Source organism: Tripterygium wilfordii, chromosome 19 (genome assembly GCF_013401445.1).
Source record: "Tripterygium wilfordii isolate XIE 37 chromosome 19, ASM1340144v1, whole genome shotgun sequence".
Classification (NCBI taxonomy): domain Eukaryota; kingdom Viridiplantae; phylum Streptophyta; class Magnoliopsida; order Celastrales; family Celastraceae; genus Tripterygium; species Tripterygium wilfordii.
Genome location: NC_052250.1, coordinates 10,524,319 through 10,547,030, shown reverse-complemented (window position 1 = coordinate 10,547,030; position 22,712 = coordinate 10,524,319). Strand labels below are relative to the sequence as shown.

General features: G+C 38.6%; 3 protein-coding genes across 3 annotated transcripts; 1 reads left to right on the top strand and 2 right to left on the bottom strand.

Moving 5' to 3' along the window:
• The first annotated feature begins 9,117 nt into the window (after positions 1 to 9,117).
• On the top strand, positions 9,118 to 18,015 carry LOC119985072. Its single transcript, XM_038829241.1, has 8 exons — positions 9,118 to 9,518; positions 9,655 to 9,715; positions 13,783 to 14,021; positions 15,336 to 15,537; positions 16,066 to 16,197; positions 16,300 to 16,400; positions 16,484 to 16,590; positions 17,744 to 18,015. Exons 1-8 carry the CDS (start codon positions 9,150 to 9,152, stop codon positions 17,808 to 17,810), a joined length of 1,278 nt encoding a protein of 425 aa, XP_038685169.1. The 5' UTR covers positions 9,118 to 9,149; the 3' UTR covers positions 17,811 to 18,015.
• A 465-nt stretch (positions 18,016 to 18,480) lies between these two features.
• LOC119985555 (galactomannan galactosyltransferase 1-like) lies at positions 18,481 to 19,728 on the bottom strand. The gene has a single exon (XM_038829845.1). The coding sequence runs from the start codon at positions 19,726 to 19,728 to the stop codon at positions 18,481 to 18,483; it is 1,248 nt and encodes a 415-aa protein (XP_038685773.1).
• Positions 19,729 to 20,905: 1,177 nt separating this feature from the next.
• On the bottom strand, positions 20,906 to 21,133 carry LOC119985554 (oligosaccharyltransferase complex subunit OSTC-like). The gene has a single exon (XM_038829844.1). The coding sequence runs from the start codon at positions 21,131 to 21,133 to the stop codon at positions 20,906 to 20,908; it is 228 nt and encodes a 75-aa protein (XP_038685772.1).
• Between the last annotated feature and the right edge of the window lie 1,579 nt (positions 21,134 to 22,712).

Here is a 22,712-nt window from a genome sequence, read left to right as displayed (position 1 = left end):
CTGCCCTCAGGTATGCTCTCTAGCTACTGCACTCCAAAATACTTACTGAGCAAGAGGCAACACTCGAAGCAACAAGCCATCCTCCCAAGTTTAGTATTGTACTGACTTGAGCGTCGGAGAGGTCCTCCCAAGTACACCCTTGGGGCCCTACCGAAGCTTACGTTCGCTTCTTATGCAGGAAGGAAGAGATCATGTACCGACAAAGGAGAACTCAGTTACTCCAGCTCAGTCTGACTTGGCTGATTTGCCTAATAGGGTAGATCTGTTTTAGACATCATCAAACTGCATCTAGGTATATACATAACCCATCTAGGTATATATATATATATATATATAGTGATGTATATACATATATATTATGGTGACTCCATATATATTTTATATTAAAATATGTCATTTAATTTAAGTTTTGTAATTAACATTTCATTTAAATATTTATATTTTATATTAAATATGTCAATCTTTATTTAACTTGCCTAAATTACATATATATGCATAGTGTGCCTCTTACACGCGGGATCCCGTAGTGTTTTTAAAGTGCCGGATAGGTTTTCAACCATTCATCATATCAAATGGCCCAGACCCACATTATGGTACACATGTGCAATGTTGGTAATCAACGGTGAAAAATGTATCCCGCACTTTAAAAAATTCACAGGATCCCGCATGTGAGAACTGGGGTATCTACATAACCTCAATTTAGATGGGTTGGGCTGGGTTTCCAACCCACTAGCCCCTCAGCTTGGGCTCGCCTGACAAACTAACAACTAATTGGTTTAAGCATCATGGTCCACACAATAAAATCTTCACTAACTCTATAAATATCACACTATTTGTCTAGGATTGGCTAAGGACGGAAGACGAAAAACAAACGATCAATTATGTTGTCTTGTAATTTCGGAGGAGATTTGGAGTGCCCTGTCTCAAATTGATTCTTCAAAAGCACCTGACCCTGATGAATATGATAGAGAGAAATCTTATAAATCTTAAGTTACTATATTCATCACCACATAAATTGTAATTAGCTTGTAATTAGCATGTTAGTCCGTTACATGATTATCTCCTTAACTTAAGGGATTGATTTCTTAACTTAAGGGATTGATTATCTCCTTAACTTAGGGACCGATTACAATCAGTATCACCCTAATCAGGGTAGTTCATGTACTTATATATATACACGATTACTATGTCAATAAAGAAGTGTGAAAAGATTTGTAATCTTCTCCAATCTTATATGGTATCGGACGGTTCCCTGGGCAACCTCATCATCTATTCTTTGTTCCATCTTCTCTCCAGCACCAACCATGGCCACTGATGAAACTCCACTCACTATACCCAACACCTACGATCCTACCAAGCCATTCACTATTGTGAACATTCACAATTCTGTCAAACTCACATCTCTAAATTATCTCTCCTGGAAGCTTCATATTGAAGCTATTCTCATTGGTTATGGTCTTTACCACTTTATTGATGGTTCCCATCCAGCCCCTCCTACCACCACCACATCCAACAATGTCACCAAACCAAACCCAGAATACCTTACATGGCTTCGACAGGACAAACTCATTTTTGGTGCGCTTGTAGGCACTATCTCTCAACCTCTTCAACCTCTCATCCACCAGGCCAAGACTTCGAGAGATATCTGGACAGTTTTTGCCGACACATATGCCCGTCCCACTCGAGGCCACATCAAACAAATTAAAGATCAAATCAAGCATGCCACTAAGGGATCTCAATCCATCACTGAGTATATGCAATTCCTAAAAAATCGCGCTGATGAACTTGCCGCTCTCGGCAAGCCTATGGATGGAGAGGATCTCACCGAGAAAATTCTGGATGGTTTAGATGATGATTATAAGCCAATCATTGACATCATCAATGGTCGTGACACACCGATTTCTTTTGATGAGCTGCATGAAAAACTCATCAATAAGGAGCTCTCCCTTGGTGTTCGTCAATCCACCACTTCACCATTGCCTGCAACAGCGAACCCAACCACCTCTCGACCCAAAGCCGGACACAACAATAACCGTGGCCAACGCTCCTCCTGGAACCCTCACTCTCCGGCTTCTTCGGGTCCTAACTTGAGTCGCTATCCTGGTGCTCCTCAGGGTGGTCGTCCACCACCTCGGCCTTATCTGGGACGTTGTCAATGGTGTCGTGCCCAAGGCCACACAGTTCCTCAGTGTCCTGTCTTTCACCGGATGCAACCCAACATCCAATCACCCAATCCTCCACGGAGTGCATCCCCATGGCAGTCACATCCACAAGTTCCATGGCAACCACGGGCTCATCTAGCCACTGCCAATACCAACCATAATGCTTCCTGGCTCCTTGATAGTGGTGCCTCGCATCATGTTACTTCCGATCTTAGTAACCTCTCGCTTCATACTCCTTATGATGGCTCAGACGATATTGTGATTGGAGATGGCACGGGTCTCCCAATAAATCACACTGGTTCAACTTCCCTCTCTACACCCTCACACACCTTTTCTTTACATTATGTTCTTCATGTTCCTACCATGCAAAAGAATCTTATTTCCATATCGCAATTTTGTAAATCTAACAATACATCCATTGAATTCTTACCCAGTTCATTTTTTGTGAAGGATCTTCGCACGGGGAACATACTTTTGCGGGGTCAAACTAAGGACGGTGTGTATGAGTGGCCGGCGCAATCCATCCCATCTTCACCATTAGTAGCCATTTCAAGTGTCAAAACCACTCCATCCGAGTGGCATCATCGTCTCGGTCATCCATCATCTCAAATTCTCAAGCATCTTGTTTCCCAATTTAATTTACAAGTTTTAAGTTCATCCAATTTCAATTCAAATTGCAATTCTTGTCAATGCAATAAAAGTCATAAATTACCATTTTCTGTTTACTCTCTTGTTTCTACAAATCCTCTTGAGATTATATACTCTGACGTGTGGACATCTCCTATTTATTCCGTGGATGGTTTCAAATATTATGTCATCTTTGTAGATCATTTCACCAAATATATATGGTTTTATCCATTCAAACAAAAATCTCATGTTCATGATGTCTTCATTCGTTTCCGATCAATTGTTGAAAATTTCTTTGACCGGAAAATCAAAACATTCTACTCCGACAATGGAGGAGAATTTCAAGCACTCACATCCTTTCTCGCCAGCAATGGAATTTCTCACCTTACATCTCCCCCACACACCCCTGAACACAATGGCTATTCTGAACGTAGGCATCGTCATATTGTTGAAACAGGATTATCTCTCCTGTCTCATGCTTCCATGCCTTTAACTTACTGGTCTCACGCCTTCTCCACGGCCGTTTATCTTATTAATCGGCTTCCCACACCCACACTTCATATGCTTTCTCCCTATGCTAAACTATTTGGCACTCCTCCCAACTACTCCAAACTACGAAGCTTTGGGTATCTTTGCTATCCTTGGTTACGACCGTACTCGTCTCACAAACTTACCCAACGATCTTCACCTTGTGTATTCATTGGGTACTCCACATCTCAAAGTGCATATCTGTGTCTTGATCCTCACTCTTCTCGTATATACAAGTCGCGCCATGTCAAATTTGTCGAGTCCATTTTTCCCTTTATTTCTATTCAGTCCTCTCTTGAACGTCCATCATCTGAGTCTACTTCCCATTGGTGTACCTCCATGTCTCTTATTCCGGCCACGATCACACCATCTACAAGTTTGCCACCTGCACCCCGTGTGACCATCCCTCCCTTGACCCAACCTGCCAACTCCACCATCACAAATATCCCACCAATTAACCCACCACCCCCCCTACCACACCCACCAAACCCACCTCCACCATCACCACCCACCCAAGCTGTACCAGAACCCCCCCTCCCCGAACCAAATACCCATCTTAACCCCACCACCCAAACACAAATTCCCCCTACCTCCACCGTCCAACCACACACCTCTGTTTCCCCTCGCCTCATAGTTACCCGATCCAAAAACAACATACATAAACCTCTCCACAAACTTAACCTTTCCGCCCAACTCACCCCATCCACCACCCCTGAACCAACAACTGTAACTCAGGCCATCAAAGATCCTCAATGGCGTCAAGCAATGTCTAATGAGTACGATGCACTTGTTCGGAATGGCACATGGACCCTTGTTCCCGCAAGTCCATCACAAAATTTGGTAGGCTGCAAATGGATCTTTCGCATAAAATACTTACCCGATGGTTCTATTGACAGGTACAAAGCGTGTTTAGTCCCCAAAGGCTTCCACCAAAGACCGGGCATTGACTATCATGACACATTCAGCCCAGTCGTCAAGCCTACCACAATTCGCCTTGTCCTTAGTATTGCTGTCATTCGTGGCTGGGTACTTCGACAACTTGATATTAACAATGCCTTCCTTCAAGGCACTTTATCCGAAGATGTTTTTATGGCCCAACCCCAAGGTTTCATTGATTCTGATCATCCCACTCAAGTGTGCAAGCTCAACAAAGCAATATACGGTCTCAAGCAAGCCCCACGTGCTTGGTACCATGAACTGCGCCAGTTTCTCATACACTCGGGATTTACCAACTCTTATGCCGATCCATCTTTGTTTGTCTTCAACAACGGAAAAACTATGTTGTATCTTCTCGTATATGTAGATGACATCATTGTCACAGGTGACAACCCTGCTACAGTCCAAAGGTTTATACAACTTCTTGCTCAACGTTTTTCTCTTAAGGATCTTGGTACGTTGACATATTTTCTTGGGGTGGAAGTTGTTCCTCATCCCAACGGTTTACTTCTTTCTCAACGCCGGTATCTATCAGACTTGCTAGCCCGACATCACATGGCAACATCCAAACCAGTGGCAACTCCGATTGCTACCGACCCTCCTCTCACCTTGCACTCAGGCACAACACTCTCGGATCCCACAGAATACCGGGCCATTGTTGGAAGTCTCCAATATTTATCTATTACACGTCCAGATATCGCATACACAGTGAATAGACTTTCACAATTTATGCATTGTCCTACCAGTGCTCATTGGATTGCAGTCAAGCGTTTATTACGCTACCTATGTGGAACCATGGACCACGGTGTAGTCCTCTACAACAACTCTCCTATGTCTCTTCATGCATTCTCTGATGCCGACTGGGGAGGGAACAAAGATGACTTTACTTCCACTGGTGCTTATATTGTGTATCTTGGACGCACACCAATTTCTTGGAGTTCTAAAAAGAATCGCACCATCGCACGTTCTTCTACTGAAGCATAATATCGTTCTGTTGCCAACACATCAGCTGAAATTCGCTGGATATGCTCCCTTCTAACTGAACTCGGCATCACCATTTCTCAACAACCGGTGATATATTGTGATAATGTCGGCGCCATGCACTTGTGTTCCAATCCAATTTTTCATTCTCGCATGAAACATGTTGCTCTGGATTATCACTTCATTAGAGAACAGGTACAAAGTGGAATGCTTCGTGTCAGTCATGTTTCTTCTGCAGATCAATTGGCGGATGCACTTACCAAGCCGCTGTCCCGCACACGGTTCCAACTCCTCCGGAACAAGATTGGCCTCTCCTCACGGAGCTCCATCTTGCGGGGGCATGATAGAGAGAAATCTTATAAATCTTAAGTTACTATATTCATCACCACATAAATTGTAATTAGCTTGTAATTAGCATGTTAGTCCGTTACATGATTATCTCCTTAACTTAAGGGATTGATTTCTTAACTTAAGGGATTGATTATCTCCTTAACTTAGGGACCGATTACAATCAGTATCACCCTAATCAGGGTTGTTCATGTACTTATATATATACACGATTACTATGTCAATAAAGAAGTGTGAAAAGATTTGTAATCTTCTCCAATCTTATAGAATATACGTCTGCTTTTTATCAGCAACACTGGCGGACAGTTGGTGCATCGATCTATCAGTCCATTACCAATTTTTTCAATTCAAGTCTGTCTTTGGAAGATATAAATCACACTCACATCCCCCTTATTCCCAAATGTGCTCAAGCCAAGTTGTTGACAGATTTTCGGCCGATTAGCCTTTGCAACGTTCTTTATAAGATTATCTCAAGGGTTCTTGCTAACCGATTGGGTGTTGTTTTGCTTTCAATTATTAAATTAGAAATGAGTAAGGCCTATGATAGGGGGGAGTGAGATTTTTTGCGTCATGTTATGGTTCGATTGGGCTTTTGTGACATTTGGGTCAACTGGATTATGAAATGTGTAACTTCGATTACCTATTCTACTATTCTACATGGTGTAAAGGGGGATTTGATTTATCCTCAAAGGGGGCTACGATAGGGTGATCCTTTGTCTCCTTTATTATTTGTGATTTGTATGGAAGCACTGAATAACAAGCTTTGTTTGGCTGAACAAGACATTCTTTTTACGGGCTTCTCTTTCGCTCGTGGCCATGTCTCTTTGTCACATTTATTTTTTTGTTGATGATTGTATGATCTTTTGTAAGGCAGAGGTGTTGGAATGGTCTAATATTAAGAATGTTCCTGATTGTTTCGAAGAAGCATCGGGACAAAAACTTAATGTGACTAAGACTGCTGTGTTTTTTTAGTAAGTATACCCCTTTGCATCTGAAGTATTATTTGTTACAGCAGATGGGAGGTTGTGAAATTCAGAATTTTGAGCGTTATTTGAGGCTTCCATCTCTTATTGCATCGTGGCATAACAAATACTTGTCTCAGGCGGGAAAAGTTGTGCTTATAAAATTTGTTTTGCAAGCCATTCCATCCTCCAGTATGCAGATATTCAAATAGTCGGTGTCCTTATGCAAAGAATTGGACATGATTATTCGGGATATTTGGTGGGGTTCTACTGCACATTCACTCAAGGTTGCTTGGTTTTCTTGGGATTTAATGTGCCTCCCTGAACAAAAGAAGGGCTTGGCTTTCGAAAATTCACAGCTTTTAATGATGCTCTTTTAGCGAAGCAGGTGTGCGGTTTCCAACACATTCTATGTCTTGGTAGAATACATCATTGATTAATTATTTTTTTTTCATCCAACGGTGGTAAAGGAGATATTACGACAACCAGCCCCGAATATAAGGCTTCCTGACAAATTGTTTTGGAATGAAACTCATTATGGACATTATACTGTACTAGTGGTTATCATAGAGCAATGTAAATCCTTTCCCATCAGATTTTGTTCGTTCTCTTCCCATGTGGGTTCATTTGTGGAGTATGAATGTCCATGATTCTACTAAGATTTTTCTGTGGCGTGCCTTGCATGGGGGTCTTCCAACTAAAATCAACTTACGAAGCAGAGGGATTGTGTAGGAAGATGTGTGACCTATTTGCCTTTGTATGCCAGAATCAGTCATTCATGTTCTTTGGGAATGTCAAGCAGCATGTGATGTGTATCAGCTTTGGCCCTGTGGTTTTGCAAAAGCTGAAGTCCACTTATGAGAATTTTCCTATTTTTTGGGGTGCTATGGCTGATCTCCTACTGGCCAAGGATCTTTGTGTTCTGGCGTCTCTACTTAAGGATATTTGGCGTCATCGTAATGTATTTGTTCATGTTGGTGAAATGGAGAACACCAAAAAACTGTTGCTTGTTGACGGTGGCCCCATAAATGAGAAGCTGAAGTTAGCTACACAGAATCTACATTATGTCAACGTGCTACCTTCAATTGTAAGTCTTGTTCTGATCCTTATTCCTAATCGAATCATGAGTTGGAATAACAAAAAGTAATATGATGTGTCTTTAATGGATTTGAGCTTCCATCCTTCCACTTATGGTCGTTCCACCGCATTTTTTTACAAGGTTTGAACATATACAACATCTTGTTGCATGACACATTGGTCATGTCCCGTGCTGCAGTGGATAGGATTGTTGAGCGGATGCACACTCCAATTAACCGTTGAAGTTTTGCAGATGTCGGGTGACCATTCGAGCGAGCGCACTCTTTCTCCCTCGAGTCAGAGGCTTCCCGGATTTTGTGGGTGGCAGACGAGAGGGCTGAGCAACAAGACCAAATGATGCAACAAATCTTTGCTTGGTTTGGGATGCAATGGCCAGGTGATGACGCTGATGATGCTTGTGATGATGAGGAGCACGATTGTGACAGGGTTTAGATTATGTGGTTGTAGTTTGTTGTAATATTTTTTACAATTTAACTTGAACATGAGTTTTATATAAATAGTTTTATTACAAATATTTGTGATGCATTTTAATTACAATGTACTATCAAATTATATTATTAATAATTACATTTAAAATAATACAACAAAAAATTCTAAATATAAATAAATATTAAATTAATTTTGTGACGGAAAAGAATAATATTTCCGTCGCAAAAAAAGAAATTCGTAAATTATTTTAACAATAATATACTAATGTAGTGACGGAATATTCTGTAATTTGACGACGGAATATTTTGTTGCCAAGGCTTAACATTACCATTTTAATTAAATTTTTGCCAGATTATTCCTTCACAAATTCCATCTTAAATGTTTCCATCACAAAATTTGTGTCGCCCATTCTACCGTTAAATTCCATAGCTAAATTCCGTCGTAAAAATTTGTGGTGAGGGTTTTTGTGACGGATTATTTTCCGTCACAAAAGAATTTAGTGACGGATTTTCCATGGGTACCGACGAAATATTCCGTCACTAAATTGGTTGTTTTATTGCAATCTGTTGAGTGTTGTTCTATTATCATGTGGGTCGAACTTTGAACCATTGTGCTGATAGTCTTGCAAAACAAGCTCTTCGTGGATGGCCAACTCAATGGACTGGCATTTCCCGTCCTTTCTTGCACGGGTGCTTGGCAATGGACAATTGAGTATCTGTCGTGCGTATGTGGTTGGTTTTTATTTTCTTTTGCTCTACTGTGAGCAAATGTTTGGTGGGTGTGATCAAAATACCCTGACTTTGTATCAGATTAATATCGTTTTGAATGGAAGTTATAGGGTGTTTACACCCTTTCAAAAAGAAAGAAAAAGATTCCAACCTAGTTGAGATGTTTTCAACCAGTAATGATGCAAATTTGTTATAAATATAATAATATGAAATTCATTCAATTTATAATATCTTTAATACTAATTATTTTATTTATAATTATAATTTTAATAAATATTAGTATTATATTATTTTAAGCCCCCGAATCCATGTGTTACATATCTCGAAAAGGCATTACTGAGAATTCACTCATGGCGTCGAAGAAGAAGAAAGAAGCGGAAGGAATCGCTTTACTGTCGATGTACAACGACGAAGAAGAAGACGAAGAAATGGAAGCTTTCGAAGAACAAGAACAACAGAGTGGTTATGAGGAGAAGAGCGCCGTCGAGGAAGCTTCGAGAAACGACGATTCTATGCTTACTGGAGACGCTACCCCGCCTGTTCCTCATCAGAATTCGAATTCGACCTCAGAAGATGATAGTTTTGGGCGTTTATCCCCGCAGCAGGCTCAGGCACCGTCACCCCAGCAACGGGTGGTTCCTACGGTGAGGAATGGTAGAGGGAGGCTCACGATTGTTGATTATGCTCACGATGAGGTTGCTATGTCCCCAGAACACGAGGTACTCACGGACTGGATACTTGTTTGATGTGCAATTTGTAAGTTTGGGTTGAGACGTGTTTTGTTTTGAAGTGCCTTTGTATTGTTCGTTTTACCTTGTGAAGATTTACTGGTTGTTCTGGTTCGGAATGATGCAGGAGATGGAGATACAAAGCAGTGATGAATCAAAGTTTGGAGCGAAGATTCAAACTGCTAATGGTATGTATGAGTTGTACTTCTGTAAATTAATGTTTACAGCTCAAAATAATACTGACCATTTACTTCTTTTAATTATATAGTTTAATTTGTGTCTGCTTTATTCGGGATTTGGCGTGTGTGTCTTCTCCATCATGGCTGTGTCATTTGGCTTATAATTTAAACCTTTTGTTTTTTTTTTGTGTGTGAATGATACAGGCATATATGTGTCAGAGCTAGTTCCTCCAAGTTTCTGGTTTTCATTCAAAGAAGTTATGCTAATTAGGGTACCAAACATTTCTAAGATCAATATTTGCTATATATTAATGTTAAAAAAAAAGGAATACTAGCCTGGGAAATACAATTTAGGTGACGAATTAAAACAACGTTAGGGGATGAAGGGCAATTGGGCAAAAACTGGAGAAGATTCTGCATCATTTGATGAACCACAGTTAAATGTGTTTTGAGTCGCTCATTTAGCCAGATCGTTGCACAAGCTGTCTTATTATGAGATTTAGCATAGAGGAAAATCTTGTGGTGTTGTACCATATACAAGTAAAATTGTTAATCATCTAAAACATGAAGTGACCATATGGGAATGCCTGTCTTTCTAAGTGTGTTGGTTAAGGCCGATATGCTATCCTTATTTGACCTATGAAATCATAAAGGTCTTTAAGTTAAGGTATTCTATTAGTTTGTGAGAGAAATATGATGTTGAGCATAGTTTGCATTAGTCTAGTAACTTTTGGGCTTTAAACATCAATCAAACTAAAAGATTTTTCTATCTATCAAAATATTTGAGGTTGAATGTGAATATGTGATATATACACAAGTGTTGCCATGTAATTCTAGGACATGAGTCTGAGCTTATACTTTATTGAATTTTTTTTTTCAGTGGCAAATAATTTTATTGAAGAAAAACAGAGAAAGTGCACTGAAATTGAGAGGCAAAAAGTGGCCTGAAGGAGATTGTTACTAGAATGGGAGCACCAAAGATTTAAAGTAGCATAGATATTGCCAATAAAAACATCCACAGGACAATCCCTATTATCAAAGGTTCAAAAATTTCTCTCCTATTAGCCCCATGAGAATAGCCATAGGGACCAATTGCAATTCTTCATCTTACTCTTATTGGTTGACAGATTACTCTGTGCCATTAATTAAGCTTTGACAGTACAGGGAGGAACCCAAATCAAGCCAACAAGATTCCTGAAAATCCTGTGTGTTACTAGCCCAAGGAAAATGGAGAAGGTGGTCATTAGAAACAGGATTAGCTTTGCAAAGAATGCACCTGTTGACAATACTGAAATCCTTTCTCTGCAAATAGTCTAAGGTAAGAAAATTTCTCCATACAAGGTCCAAGGAGAAGAAAGCCACTTTTGAAGGGGCTTTAGTCTTCCCGATACATTAACTTGGAAAACTTGGGTACCAAAATGATGATTCTTCAAAATGGTTTGCTTGTAGTATGATTTGATAGTAAAACAATCGTCCTTAGTCAATGTCCAGCACAACATATCTTGCACACTTGTGTTAATTCTTGAGGAGTAAATCAGTTCTCAAAAATTGTCATGGTGTTAATTTCCCAATCTTGGACATTTCTTGTAGGGGGAATGTCCTGATTAGGTCCAGACTTGTTAATAAAATCTTTTATGCTCACTTCCTTGTTGACAACCAGATAAAAATGTCAGGGAAGAGCCTGTTGAAGGGTGCAGTACCCTTCCAATGTTCCTCCCAAAAATAATGGAATCACCCTTTCCAGTCTGGAAACAAGTCATGTCAAGCCACTCAGTTTCCCGCCTTTCCTGATACATTTCCATAACCCAAAGCCGTGAGGCTCACTAGGTAAATTGGTAGTCCATCCCTTGTAAGAAAAAGGTAGTCAATCCCTTACAAGATAAACTATGTTTAATAGCAATTACTTTCCTCCAAACTGGTCTTTCTAGTAGCAAAATTTCCAAAGCCACTTACCCAACAATGCTTTAAAAGCTGCCCTAGAGGTAACTGCCAAATCCCCCATCTTTTGGGCAGCTTTATGGTATCCCAGTTAGCCAAATGGAACTTCATGGACTCTAGAGTATCTCCCCAAAGAAATCTACCTTGTATAACTTCAATTCTGTTGACTGCAGTGTTAGGCATTAGGAATAAGGACATGAGGTACGTGGAGAGATTTGCAAGTGTTCTTTTGACAAGGGCTATTCTCCCCACCTTAGCCAAGATGTTTCTCTTCCATCCTGCAAGTTTTCTCAAATCCGGCTATTATTGGGTTCCAAATATTTGTCTCTAATTTGGCACCTAAAGGTAAGCCAAGATAACTAGTAGGACAATGGTAATTCCCACATCTGAGGGTATCAGCATGGTATCTACAGTTGTTTACAGGACTAATTGGGATTATGTTACTTTTTCCAATGTTTACTTTGAGTCCCAAAACAGCCTCGAAGCCCAAGATAGCAGTTTATTTGTATAGGACTTGATCTCTATTCTCTGCTGGCTCCACAAAAAAAATGGAGTATCATCTGTGCTGGGAAGATTAGAGATGATAATTTCCTTGTTATGGTTACAGACATTGTGCTTTTATATGTTATTTGATTTTTTTGTATCTTTATTTTCAGTAATAACATGTATCTGTGTTTTAACTGCGAAATGTGAACATTGGCGTAGTAGTAAAGTTATTTGATCACAGCATGGGAGTTTTTCCAAACCACAGAAATAGTTTCTTTGCAACGTTCGACTCAAGGCCGTTTACATTTGCTATTCCAATGGGGAGTTTTGTTCACAGGGCCTTGTTTCTTCTAACATGTATCTTTTTTCTTCTTAATTATACTTTTCATTTAAAAGAAATTGGAACTTGCTCCATTGCAGAGTAGGCATCACAAGTTTAAAACTACACGGTTGACATTCATGTATTCCCTGCCTATGATACTTGGACTCTCCAATATTCACCGTCATACGCGTGTCGGCACAACACGACATGGTATGGGTATGGGATCTGTGTCGGATCCTCCAAAAAATTTTGCGCTTCGTTTTTTTTTCTTCTTAGGATTCTACACTTTGAATGTGAAGACTCAATTGGAGAGAAAATTTTATGCCTTTGTCCCAATTCTTCCATATATAGCAGTTAGTATATATTCATTAGTTATATAAGAAAACTATTTAAGTTATTAGTTGGTATGATTACTAAACTTCATTTGATAAAAAAATTTGTCAAAATAAAAAAATCATTACAAGATTATATATATATATTTTTGAAAGAATTACAAGATTATATTTAACTTAACGTAACATTAATATTTTTATATAATAATCCTAACACATATTAAGATGACGTACCCACGTACCCGTATCCTAGTTTTGGATGATGCCACATACCCATATCCTAGTTTTTGCACGGTGTCCACGTACCCATCAAATTTCAAAATTGAAAATTTTGACACTCATATATGAGATATGTACCCATACCTGACACCCGTACCCGAGTCTAGGTATCATAGTTCCTTGCTTATATTTGCCCTTCCCAAGGCCTTTCAGTGTCTGCCTGTCTGGTTCAGTATGACTGGATGACCTTATTTACTAGTTAGATTCTTCATTAAAAGGACATCCAATTTGAAGGCTAATACTAATGTGAGTAAAGTGGTTGTCCTGGCAGTTGTGCTATAAGTCTATCAAAGTTTGATGAATATGCAAGAGAATGTAATATGGGTTAAAAAATTGTGAGATGAACTCTCCTCTTTTATATGCCTTTTAAGTGGAGCCCTGAGACACCCAAATGTTGTCAAAATCAATTTAGGATTTTATTTAATTGCATTTGCAGCATAACAACATCTCAAGGATTTACACTTGAAAAATATTCAGTGGATTACTTAGGAATTGCTATTCAAAATGAGGAGCACCACTAGTTTAGGTGGTTTAGTTCTTCATCATCCTACCTAAGTTTGGGGGACGGGTTTAAGCCCGCATTCCTCTTCAATTACAAAAAAAGGAATTGCTATTTAAACTTCTGAGAAAGTTGATATGCTTCACTTAAATAAATAAATAGTTTTTTTTTTATATCACAAGTGACATAATAAGTACTATTTTTGATATTTATATCACAGGTGACGTAGAAGGAAAAAATTCTCCGGGAACTGCCGTGCTTTCAACACCTGGCATTCACACAAGTTCTCTATCATCTGAAAATTTAGAACAGTCAGAATCTGATATGATAGCTGATGCTATTGTCGAAGCAGAGGCTGTAGAAGGTATGGGTGTTGAAATGTTTCCTGTGGAAGCTGTTGATCTATTGGATAAATTTCTGCCTCCACCACCAAAAGCTAAGTGTCCAGAGGAGCTGCAAGTAAGTGGCTGTTATATTTTGCAATTGTTTTTCTTTTTGGGGGGCAGGGTTGGGGGTTAGGCGTAGGGGGTGGCGTGGCACGGAGGGGGAGTAGGGAGTGGGGTGGCATGGAGGGGGAGGGGAGGCATGCCAATAGAAATAGAACTTCGTTATCTAGTGATAATTTTGATTGATTTACTAGCCTTTCTGATTTTCTTTTGAAATTTCTATGTTAACTAAACTGATTTGCTTGGAGAAAAGGGAAGAAATCTACTAGAGCCAATGAGGAACTTGATTCAGATTAATGAAATATGGCAGTATTAGCCTGTTTCTAATACTCTCTCTCTCCCCCCTCCCCCCTCCCCCCACCACATTAAAATCTTCTCTGCAGAATTATTTATTTATTTTGCTGTAAAGAAATCCCATGTTTATTGTATTTTATAATATTTTTAGGTTTCTTATTTTTGTTTAGGAGCTTGCTTGTTTGATTGCTATTTGAGGGTGAATCTGGGTGCTGTCCATTAAGTTTAAATGATCCATATGAGTAAGCACTCCACAATGAATGGGTAATGATGCTTATATCTATCACTAGACCCAGCATAGCCAGAACTTTGTGCACTTTGTTGATTTTTAATTGTTCGAAGTTTTAAATTAGTTTTTCTCTAGAAGTCTTGCTTTTTATTTTCTCTATCAGTTGTGCATTCCACTTGTGTTAATTTTTATTTTCTTTGGGTTGGAGACAATAATGAATCCATTGGTTTGGAATAATACATAATTAGTCCTTATGATTTTAATATTTACAAAATTAGGTGCTGTGGTTTGAGCCTTATGGTGTTATGTAGTTGTGGATGTAAGAAATTAATCGGATAAAGGGTCAAACCGCAGGGAGTAGTTAATATATAGTAAAATGATAGGAACTAATTATGCACTATGCGAAACTGTTTATGTCTTTAACCCATTTTCTTTTTAGAGCTTTTAGTTCTAATTTGCGTTACTCTTATGACAAACTGTTGATTGAAAAACTATAGTTAACTTGTTATTTGAGCAAAGTTTTTAGCTCTTTGCTGTTGCTCATCTTAGTTTGATACAGAAAAATTGCAGTTCAAACTATCTTGTCTGCTGGATTTTCAGAATACTTTCCTGTTTCTCAGAATAAGCATCTCTATAAAGCTCAGTATGATGATTATGCCTGCCATCTTAAAAAGTTGGTTGTAATTTATTTGGAATGATGGACTTTTAAAACTTAGTTAATGGAAATATAATTAAATTCAGTGATTGATCAACTATGGAAAATAACCATTCTCTTAAAATTTTATGTTTATGACATCCGTGCAGAGAAGAATAGATAAATTTCTGGCTCTGAAGAAAATTGGGAAAAGTTTCAATGCAGAAGTACGCAACAGGAAAGATTATAGAAACCCGGACTTCTTGCTGCATGCAGTGAGGTTTCAAGAAATTGACCAGATTGGGTCATGTTTATGTAATGACGTATTTGATCCTCATGGTTATGACAAAAGCGACTATTATGATGAAATAGGTCTACTTATCTCTGTCTCTTCTGCTCTCCCACTTTTTCCTTTTGTTCCTTAATATAATTGTAGGTCTCTCTTTCCTTTTTAGTTGCTCCTACTTGAGTGTTTTCAACTCTATGTGCTATTGCCTTAATATCTATACACTATACTATACACATGCAGCTCAACATTCTCATTTCTGCTACACTCATTCTTTGGGCATGTTGGCTCTTAATAACTCAATATTTTGAACTGAGGAGAAATCAAAGAGTTACTAGTACAATTAATGAAGTGCAAGAAGTAAAAGATAAAAAGTTCAGGGCTCTACTAGTTAGTACTTATTAATAGCTCAATGTTTTTTCCCTGGCATATTCAATGTTCTTGACAAGAAAACATGTGACCTAGTGGTAGAGTTGTAAGGGTGCAGCCTAGAGGTCACAAGTTTAATTCCTGGAAAAGCCTCTCCATATATTATGTGAGGGTAATTGTTTACCTTTTTTATATTGAATGTTCATTACATTCTTTTTAATCTTTGTTTCATTATTTTGATACAGAATCAGACATGAACCGTGATAGAGAAAGGAAGGAGCAAGAACGGAAGAAAAGTCCGAAGGTTGAATTTGTTTCAGGAGGGACACAACCTGGAACAGTGATTGGGGCACCAAAATTTAACCTGGCTATTCCAGGTCCAAAATTTCCAATTTGATGCATGTGTTTCAACCACAGTTTTCCTTTGCAGGTTTTTTACTATACACGTGAATGTGTACTTAATCTGTGAAACTTTGCAGGTGTTCCAGCTGTAGTTTCCAGTGGATTACCTTCTGTGCCAACTGCTGTAGGTTCTGTTGTTCGGGATGGCAGACAGAACAAGAAATCAAAATGGGACAAGGTTCTTGTCTGTTTATAAAACGTACATGTAGTTCCTTTGTGTATTTAATTGTATAGTTGATTTTCATTTGTTTTTCATTTCAGGTGGATGTTGACCAAGCAAATTCTTCTACCAAAGGGACCCAGGATTTGTCCACTGCAGGGACTCATACAGCAATTTTGAATGCTGGTGCTGGATACACAGCTTTTGCGTAAGCTTTATAATATATAACTACTTTGTATAATATGTTTTTACTTGAACATTCCCTTTTGTGTCGTGTTCCTGTCTCCATGTGCTTTATTAAACTTAATATTGTATTTTATGTGAAAGATTGAAGAATGAAAATTATTGTATATCTCAACAAGTTTAAGCAAAGACCTTCTGATACATGGATTGGACTGGTCACCCCTTAGGTTTTGAAATACTGACTTGCATCCTTTTAATCTAATTCTATACTGTGAACAAGTTTTAACTTTTAATTAATTCCTTTTTATGCTGTCTATAACTTGTATGACATGCATTAATGATTCAGTTATCCCTTTTGCATGTAAAAAATATTTAGTGGATATCTTGTAAATTGTAATCATTTTCATGGAAATTGCTACAAATGTAAGGTTAGATTGAATGCATCACTCAGCATAAGCATTATGCATTAATTAAGGGTAAGATATCCCATTCAGGCTCATATAATGTTGATTCAGAGGTCATGGATGCTCTTATTGATATCAGGAGATTTAATTAAGTTAGCTAACGATGTCCACCTGTTGTTCTAATCTACCATTCTCTAGTTTTGGCCTTGGTCTCCATGGATGACAGCAGAGTGTCCTCTCTTTCCTCCTTTTTCTCCCTTGGGACTACTAGAGGCCACGGACGGATTTTTTGGGCCTTTTTTTTATGAGTCATATTAAGTATTATTATTATTATTACTATAGACGAGAGATGGGACTCAAACGTTCATGTCTTTTTGCGCCAATTTAGAAATATAAAATCAGACGTTATATTTAAGCTTAACATCCATGTATTTCTTGAGCTGAAAATTTGGTCTTCCACTTAAACGTTGTTTTGTAATTTCAATCTAATGGGTTTCATACTTGTAATGCCTAAACAGTTTCCTGATTTTGTCCTGTCCTTGCTTGAAATTTCTATATGCTATTATTTCAACTTCTGTTTATAGCTGTACGACGATCGTCATAGATGTTTTATCTTGAAACGTTCTGATTGGTGTCCACTGATGCCACATAACTACATTCTAATAGTTGGCATTATATGAATGAAACTAATTTTGTTTTTCTGGTGATGGAACTGCATTTAACTTGTGCAGCAAAATTGTTGGTTCATTGATTTATATCTCAATTAAATTGCAGGCAACAAAGACGGCGAGAGGCAGAAGAAAGGAAGTCCAGTGAAAGGAAATTTGGTAGAAGAACTTGAAAGGAAGTATGGTAGGAGAAATTGAGCTTTGTATATTCTTTTAGTAGCTTAACTATAAACCAATCTGGTCAGTGTTCCTTTAAAGTGTCATTAACTGTTGTAAATCGAAGAGTTTCTAATTTCACACTTCTACTTGTCATCCGACAGTGATGTAATTGCGGAGTTTGTTAAATATATTGCAGAGAACAGAACAATATCCTAATCTTCCCTTACTGATTGATTAAAATATAGACCTGCATTCCGAATTATTTTGCAAGTCTAAATTAGGTTTCTTGTGTCGTAGCTCGACGAGTTATCTTGCAGCTGTGATGCAAAATACTCTTGAGCAGTGATGGTGTTTTTGGACAATGGTATTCGTTCCAGATTTATGTAATGGATCCCTGATCCAGTGATGTAACACGGTTTGTAATTTGGATTGAAGTCACGATTAATGAACATTCACTTGCGTTTTATATTTTTGGTAACCAAGGACGATACCCTACAAGTTTGTTCTTTGGATATCCGATATGAGCCTAAATTCGGGATATAAGGATATATTTTCATTTCATTGACACCAAAATAGTAGATTGGCTTCAAAGCTAGTTGAAAGCAAAACAAATAACTTTTTTTTTTTTTTATCTACACTAAATTTAGAGAAACTAGCAGATACAATTCAGAACAAGATTGATTTCTAGCCTGAAGAAGCTGGGAAATCGAACGGCAACTGAGTCACTGATGAATCCGACAAATTGGGATGAACAAAACCATATTGTCTCAGCACCTGGTTATCTGCATAATTCAAAGCATTCTCCATACCCTTCAAACATTGCTGTCTAGTATAAGCAGGATTGTGTTCACCATTACATGGTTGACATCCTGTGAAGTGTGTAATAAAAGGCCTTCTCTTAAAGGTTGTGTCCTTTATATACAACTCCCACAGCTCTCCATACACTTCACTTTGCTTCTCTGCATGTCTCCTCCTCAGCTTCTGCACTCCTTTCTCTATTTCAATATACCCTTTGTTCACCTTCTCATATGTGTCCACTAAGTTCAACCAATAACCATGTAAACCATACTCAGTCTCCAGGTATATTTTGTCAGCCCACCTTTTGTTTTGTTTCAAGAGAAGGTATATGAGGCCTGATTGATCATCTGAGGCTGGAAATACCTTGTCTTTTAGTACTGATTTCTGGATTTTGCCCCAGTTTTGGTACCTCGGAGTCTGTGGGCCCATTCCGGCCCATACTTCCATCAACGTCATGGACCATTGACAGTTCCGGATCAAGAACACTCCTGCATTCAGCCCAACCCAACTACGGTCCTTGTAGATCATATTGGGCCAACCATTTATGACAAGGTTGTGGCTTTTGTACCTCTCAATTGGGACCTTGAAATCCATGTCTGTGAAAACTGCATCAGCATCAATCCACCATATCCACTCGGCCTCCGGATGGGCCAGCATTGCGGCCCGTATGATTGGGTACTTGGCCCAATACCCACCCATTTTGGGATGCAAGAAGGCATTGTTGTAATAGATTTCGTAGCCATGAATTCTGCAATAATCAACCTTGTTCTTGAACATCCTCAGTAACAAATGATCACCATTTTCATTCTGACATTTCAACGGCTGCGATCCGGTGATCACTAGGATTCGATCGCGATCGGGGCGATGTCGTTTAAGCCAATTCCTTCTCTTGGCATCCCAATCTTTGACACTCTTATCGATTGAGTAGCTGAGGTTGGGATCATCGTAGAAATTACGCTCCGGTGAATCTTCATGCACGCTCATGGGTTTAGTGTCTAGAATATCAAAGCTATTAGGGTTAGGGTTTCTTAGCGATCGAAGAAACCAGACGATCGAAGCAGCTACCGATAAGCCAAGAATGGTTCTTGCCAATGGAGACACCCGAAACCGAGTCTTCTCCTTCAATGTGATCATGTTTTGGTTATGAGGATTTGATCAAACAAAAATATATTGTGGCACAAGATAGGGTTGATTTGGTTGTTCTTAACTCTCTACCTTGAATGGTGGAGAATGGAAAAAAATATTGAGAGAGAAGAAAATAAATCAATGGAGGTAATGGAAATGGAAGGATTGGTATTAATTTTGCCAGTTAATCCCACCGAAAAACTTTCCTTTGCTGAATCAACAAAAATAGAAGATTATTGGATGCTTTTAACTTCATTTTGCTACGTATATGATGATTACATTTACTTAATCATCCCCCTAATTCGTAGACTAATCTTGATCAGTTTATGAAGGCAACATTGAGATTGCAAAGTTAATTAAAAAATAAACAAATTTGCAATATATTTTAAAATGGCAATTAACAATAAGGACAAAATCAACAAAATTTATTCAAATAAGGACAACCAGAAAAAAGAAGAAGAATAAGGACGTAGATTGCAAAGTTACATAAATATCCATTTTCATTTAAATAACTTACACCATATTGTATTGGCGCCTCACTCACAATTTTTACAATTTTCTTTTCTTAAAACGAAATTTCAAAATGATTTATCTCTCATACATGACGAAATTTGAAAAGAATTTCATATTCTCAATCAGCGTGAAACACTCTTTCAAACAAAATCACTCATCGATATATTTTGAGATGAAATAATCTCGCATGTAAATTTTATTTTTCTGCACTGCAATGAATTTATCTCTATTGGAATGAATTTATGCATGTAATTTATCTGCACTGCAATTAATTTATCTATTGTCGATGCAATTTTTACACCGAGGAAAAAAAGTAATGTAGAAAGAAAGAACGTATATACAAGAACACAAAGATATATGTGGTTTGACAACTTGCCTAGTCCACGGAGATCTGATCTTTTATTAAAGAAGCGAGTGTGTCTCAAATGTTGGAATGATACATGTATTTATAGTGAACACAAGAACGACACTAAGAATTTTGAGAATCACTCTTGAAAGGATTGTGGAATCTCTCCTATCATACATTATTTTCTCAAATCAAAGCAAGGTAATCAAACTCAAATGACTTTGGCTCTTATTTGCACCCCAGCTTTTGCTAAGTACACCCCAAAAAACACAAAAACTCTGATTTATACACACCCCTCCTGACCCTACCATTTTATTCCTCATTCTGTCATTCTCCCGTAGAGGCATAGGAGACCTTGACATTCTTGGCACGATTCTTGTCCAAAGCGAGGTCCAACAAAATGATGCCGACATCGTCGAGAACGAACATGAAACCGATACCTAGAGGCTCCACGATCACGTCGTAGACGAGGTAGGAGACCACCATGAAGTAGGTGAGAAGAATTAGGAAGAAGACAGTCATCAGAGAGGGGAGGGTGAAGATGGGAAGCTTCATGCGCCGAATATCGGCTCCACAGTGGTGGAGCTCTGGACGGAATCCGATCTGGGTGCCATTGCTAGGTTTGCAGATTGTTCACTGTCCTTTCTCCTCCCATCATCATGCATGTCCTTTCTCCTCCTCCTCCTCCAACTAACAACATTGAATCTGAAACTTCAATGGCAGTGCAAATGGTCTCGATTTGGTGGTTTTAGGCGTCGAAGGAGAGTGGTTCTTGCCAGAAGAGAGGGAGAGAGCCTAGGGTTTGAACGAATGAAGAAGATGAACAAGAGTTGCAGGTTTGTACATGGGGTGCAAGTGGCAAAATCAAAAAAAAAGAAGAAAATGGGGTGAACTCATAATTGTTTTAATTTTAAGTGAGTTTTATTTAGATTGGAGTGTAGTGAGCAAATAATGGGGTGCAACTAAGGTTCATCATTTTAAATAGGAGTCTGAACATAATCAATATTATTACGTCTACATTATTATGGTAGCTGGACTTTAGCCTCTAATAGTTTCCTTGATTACTGCCATTGACTTCCATGATTCATTCTTAGGTCTTCAATGATTCCAGCTTAATTAACTAAAGCCCTGATTGATTCTATGATATTTATAAAATCTTGCTGCATTTGTAATTCCCAATCTTTTGTTGATTTAGAGCCCACTATTATTGCATCAATTCCTACACCAATTCTTCTATTGCATCATGTACCGTAGAGACGTAAGAGGTCTTGAAGTTGAGAGATGAGCCGCCTGAGCATGGCCAGCTCTTCCATGACCCCGTACCGCGCCACCCTCCCTTACCCGACCAGAATACCATTTTCATTCTATGAAGATTCCATGCAAGAGGTAGTCGACGGTACTTTGGTTGATTAAAAAATATATTTTAAATAATTTGTCCTTAATGGAATAAATCTTATTCACTTATGAACCTTATGAGTGGACCTATTGGAATAAAAGTTTGGTTTGAGCCTTGGAGACTTATTGCTAATTAACCCTAATTTTAAAGAGTTGAAATTGAAGATTCTCAGGCTATGGCAGCCAGATCGTGGAGGAGCTACCAGCCGAACAACCCCACTTAGCACAAATGAGTGTTCGGCCAAAGTAGATAAAATTTTGTTCACTACATTTTGACGACCACAAAGGGAGAAGATATGTTTTCCACGATGAATCAAGCCTGAATTTTGACATGGCAACCATTAGATCTGAAGTCGGATTGGAAGCAAGAGAAGTATTAGAGTCAATGTGTACAAAGGGTGTTCATGTAATCTTATATGGTATACACACTCATATATATACAATGACAGGGCACTCAGTTGAGTAAGCCAAACATAAAACTCTTCATGGTATAGGAGCCCTAGGTTTCTTTTCTCTATCAAACCCTAATTCTATTTTCATGGAATCATCTAAGTCGACCATGCCGGATCTTTCCCTATGTCAGTTCCCACGGTTGTAACCCCAACCGAGAACCAGTCACGAGGAGGATGAAGGGAGAGACAACACTTAGATTATTGGCGAAGATGTCGTTTCACCCACAATCCATGTGGCCGCAAGAGGAGCATTTTCAACTAAAAGTGACGTGGAAGCGAAGATTAGA